Below are 4,893 nucleotides of genomic sequence, written 5' to 3'. Positions count from 1 at the left end.
CATCCCTCTGTTTATCCCCTAGAGGTCAGTTGTGTGACTACTCCCATCCAAGAAATCAGTTACACGGTTCCCTCTCAAAGCCTGACTCACAGGCTGAGTGCCTGGGTACACAGATGCTGAACCTGCCATTCTCTCATGGTCATCCTCCCCCATGTGATCAGTGAGGAGACATTCCTGTTCTCCCACAAATCCTCACCCAATTTCCTTCTCTGGGCCCCCCTCTGGGACACATCACCCCTATGTTCTCTACAGTGGGATCTATGCCCTGATCAACCATGAAGGACTCACAGCCTGGACAGTTATCTCACCAGCTGGCGCTCCATCCCACTCCCATCCTGAGCTGATGTTACCTCCATCTGCAGAGTTAATGAAATCCCCACAATGGTTTCTAAGATTGCATCACCCTCGTCTCTGCTCCCCTCTGGGACACACCTCCCTATGCTCCCTAGGGTGGGATCTATCCCTGGTTCATCTGTGACAGGCTTGCAGCTAACAGCTGAAAGAGCATTTTCACAGAAAGGCAATATACTCCCCTCCATTTCTGAGGAAACACCGCATTCAGCTGCAGGGGAGGAGCCAGTCTCAACCACCTCAGCCCCTGGAAATATGCAGTTTCTCACCGCTGAGGAGGAATCAAGAAGATTTTCTCCCATTCCCTCAGCAGTTCCTGGGACATTACCATTAACAGCCCAAGCTACGCAGAAGAAATCATTGCTGATTAGCATATCAACAGGATTATTGTCTAGTACCCCCACTAATAATACTCCTTCAAATCCTCAGTTTCTATGTACACTTTGGGTAGGTCTATACTTACCGCGCGGGTCGACTCGGAGAGTTCGACTTCTCGGAGTTCGAACTATCGCGTCTATCGTGGTGGTGGAGTTGACCTTGGAGCCGTGGACTTCGTTCCCCCGGCGTCTGGACTGGTGAGTTGCCCAAACTAAGATACTTCGACTTCAGCTACGCTATTCGCGTAGCTGAAGTCGCATACCTTAGTTCGACCCCCCCCCACTTAGTGTAGACCAGGCCTTTAACCAAAGGCACAAGGATTTTGTAATCTCCTAGTAATAAAACCGCTGAAATCTGTCCTGACTGTGTTTCACCTTCTTGCACTATACACACAAATTTCTGCTCCTGCATCTTCCCACCCAAGATGTTCATTGCCAATAATGCTGCTTTTACACCCAGTATGATAAGTGACGGGCACCTGAGGAGCTTCTGTGCTCAAGGTGGAAGCATTCTCATGGTGTCCCTGCAGCCTGCTTCCTCCCAGCACTGGGCATTTATTCCCCAGGTGATCAGTGGAATTGCAATGACAGCTCCTTCTGGGCTCTTCTCTTTCTACAGGAGATTTGAGTCAAGGATTAGATGAATGGTTTGGGGGAGGTGAGTACCCAGCCTCCCAGCCAGCCTCTTTCTTCCCAGGGGTAAAACAGGATCCCTGCTTCCCACCAAGTTTAAACCCCTCCAACTGTGGTATGTTTAAAATAGATATGAGTGTCTGCCAAATATCATCGAGTAGCGCAGCCTTCTCATCCACAGTTTTCAACCTTTTTCCCATAAAAATTGTTTTACTTCATCTTTACATATGTTTAAGAAATGCTCCTGAGAAACAAGGTCAAACATTTCCTCAAAGCTTGTAACACCTTTGCCCCTTATCTTTGTAGTAAGATGAGGCCTTGGAATATAAACTCTCGTGTCAAAGGCCTAGTCTGAGGCCTGAAGCCTGAACCAAAGTACTTCCAGGCACTGCTAAGCAAAAGCTGGGCTGTGAGCCAGAGGCAGGCCTCACTCACAGCCTGATACAAGGACACTCCATAGACATAACATGGAACAGGCTGGTGCATCTTAAAGACAGGACAGCATGATGGATAGATCTGTATGTCTGGAACAACATGATCAAAGGGGAGACAGCACCCTAATGAGTCAAGGGGCTGTACTTCAATACGTCAGGAGGGATGAGTAACTGTCCTGTAACTGTATAAATGTAGGTCCCGGAGTGCGCGTCTTTGTCCAGCCTAGGGGGCAGTGGAAAGTCCCACCACTGACTGAGCTGTGTCCATTGCCAGGGGGCACAGATTCGTAGTATGTCCTGTAGAGTCTATAGGAAACTATTATTGTGTTTCATTTGACAATAAACCTGGCTCGGGTTCCTTCGTACCTTACTACAGTCTGTGGTCTTTGGGGGTTCTCTCGGGGTCTGCTGTGTCAGCTCTCTGCACGGAGCCAGGGCAGCACACAGAGGGAACACTCACGCAGCCGACTGTTATCATCATCGAACAAGAGCAGAGCACCACACCGGTAGCTACTAACAACACTCTTTCCCATCAAATCCTTCATTTTTGTTTACATATTCCACATTACTGGTACCAGCACCCTTGTAATGATTCCTAAATTTCACTCTATATATTTCACAGGCAATCTGAAGTTGATTCAAAATTACTTCTTTTTATATACAATAATCTAAAGCATTCTCAATTAGCTTTTTATTGAGTATATGCAGAGCTTTACTGGTTAACTTTGCAAATAAAGTGTGCATCTTCTGGTCATCTGGAATCTTATGAATCACACAGCCTCTCAAAGGTAGTGAAGTATTCAGCAATGTCACCTGCCTTGTATGCTTGATCATTGAAACGCTTACTTAACATGGTTTCTTTAAGGGACATGTCATTCTATTACTAATGTATAAATAAGGGGGAAAAGCTTGAGATAGGGAGTCATTTGGGGGACTCTTCGGGACTGGTTTCTCCTTCTGGATGCATCTTCTGTTCCCCACTGGCAGATGGGCTGATGCTGTGTCACTCGAGAGCCACACTCAGCTTTGGTAATTATCAAGGGTTGGGGGTGTTTTATTAACCTGTTGTGGACGTGTGTAAGTGCTTGAGACTAGTAAAGTTTAGCTTTAAGTGAAAGCACTCTTGTGTTGTCCTCTTTGTGCAGCCATCGATCGGCCGGACGGCCGCGTCTCCCCTGATTTATTTCCTGACACCTCCTCGCACAGAGTAAAAGTTACCAAGAGCTTTGGGTTGAAAGAACCCCGGGTAACAGGGCGGGGACTTGGGAAATGGGGTGGGAGCAGAGCAGGGGCAGGAAGAGGTGTGCAGGGACAGGGACTTGGGGAAGGGGGTGGAATGGGGCAGAGCTGGGCAGGAAGAGGTGGGGGCAGGGCATGGGGCGGAGGGGGGGGAGAGTTGAGAACCCACCCGCCAGAGGTGAAGTAGGTGCCTATACTTATACAGATCCTATATGTACCTGCCCCCAGTGTAACCCACAAGACCCATTCCCCTCTCAGAGCTCAGGGAGAACCCAGGAGGCCTGATGGGATCTCTCTCTCTCTCTCTCTCTCTCTCTCTCTCTCTCTCTCTCTCTCTACAGAGTAGCAAAGAACATCCATTAAAATCTGAAAACTAACCAGTTTCTTTAAGTGACTTTCCACAAGATGTTAAACATGTTTATATAAGAGCTTAGTAGATTTATTATTGCTTTAATTTTCTTTCTTTTACATTGGATTTAGAAACACTGCTCCTCTCAGCTAACTGCCAAGTTATCTGCCAAAACATTAAGTTTTCAAGTGCCTAAGAAACCACTGGAATCACAGTTAAAGTTGCTCCCACCCGCAACCCCCCGCACCAAAATCTGAAATGAAGTCCCTGCAGGAAGGTATGGGAAGGCGGAGAAAACTCAGTGAGTGAAGAGGGGAGAAGAGCGAGTGACCCAGGCAGAGTCTTCAGGGTAAGAAATGGGGCAGTGGGTGGGACTTGAAAGGTCCAGTTACCCACAGTTAGAAATGTGGCCACCCTGTGAATGCACAGAGGCCGATTCTGCAGTTTGCCATGCTGACACAGCACAGTGTGGTCAGGAAAGTGATTCACAGAAGAGGGCCCAGGGCCATGTCACCACCCAGAACTGCACAGAGATTGCTCTGAGAGCCAGAGCACCAACTTTAGGTCCCTTTATGAGTAAAGAACCAGAGCAGCCTGTCCCGGATCTGTTTGGTCCTCACCCCATAGATGATGGGATTTATCACAGGGGGGACCAGGAGGTACACGTTGGCCATGAGAACGTGGAAATGCAGGGCCACATAGTGCCCATAACGGTGTGTGAGGGAGGAGAAGAGAGATGAAATGTAAAAGGCTAAGATGGCACAGAAGTGGGAGCTGCAGGTCCTGAACGTCTTGATCCGGGCATCCTTTGTGGGGAGGCGCAAGATGGCCCTGATGATCTGGGTGTAGGACACAGCAATAAAAAGCACATCCAGACCAGTCACAGAGAATACCACAAAGAGGCCGTAGTAACTACTGACACGGGTGTTGGCGCAGGCCAGCTTCACCACGGCTATGTGCTCACAGTGCGTGTGGGGGATGATGTTCGTTCTGCAATATGGCCACAGTCTTGCCAGGAAGGGAGTGGGCAGTGCGAGCATGCAGGCACGCAGCACCATGGCCAGGCCAATCTTGGCCACCACGGGGTTTGTCAGGATGGTGGAATGTCTCAGGGGATGGCAGATGGCCACGTAGCGATCCAAAGCCATGGCTACCAGGATCCCAGACTCCATAGCTGAGAAGCAGTGAATGAAGTACATCTGGGTGAGGCAGGCACTGAAATCAATCTCCCTGGAATTGAACCAGAAGATGCTCAGCGTCTTGGGCAGGGTGGATGTAGCCAGGACCAGGTCGGTGAGGGCCAGCATGCAGAGGAAATAGTACATGGGCCCATGGAGGCTTTGTTCCATCTTCACGATGAACAGGATGGTGAAGTTCCCCGAGACAGCAATGATGTACATGGCACAGAAGGGGATGGAGATCCAGACATGGGCCGCCTCCAGGCCAGGAATGCCCAGCAGGATGAAGGTGGAGGGGTTGGTGAAATCAGTTTTGTTGGAATCTGACATGG

General features: G+C 49.2%; 1 protein-coding gene across 1 annotated transcript; it reads right to left on the bottom strand.

Annotated features, from left to right (window-relative positions):
* Positions 1–3,958: 3,958 nt before the first annotated feature.
* LOC120395652 (olfactory receptor 52N1-like) lies at positions 3,959–4,891 on the bottom strand (the record flags this gene model as incomplete). Its single annotated transcript, XM_039520237.1, has 1 exon — positions 3,959–4,891. A coding segment is annotated over exon 1 (933 nt), but the record flags the coding sequence as incomplete, so codon positions are not given.
* Positions 4,892–4,893: the final 2 nt, after the last annotated feature.

This window comes from Mauremys reevesii, linkage group 1 (assembly GCF_016161935.1).
Source record: "Mauremys reevesii isolate NIE-2019 linkage group 1, ASM1616193v1, whole genome shotgun sequence".
NCBI classification, from domain to species: domain Eukaryota; kingdom Metazoa; phylum Chordata; order Testudines; family Geoemydidae; genus Mauremys; species Mauremys reevesii.
This window is presented reverse-complemented; position numbering and strand designations above follow the sequence as displayed.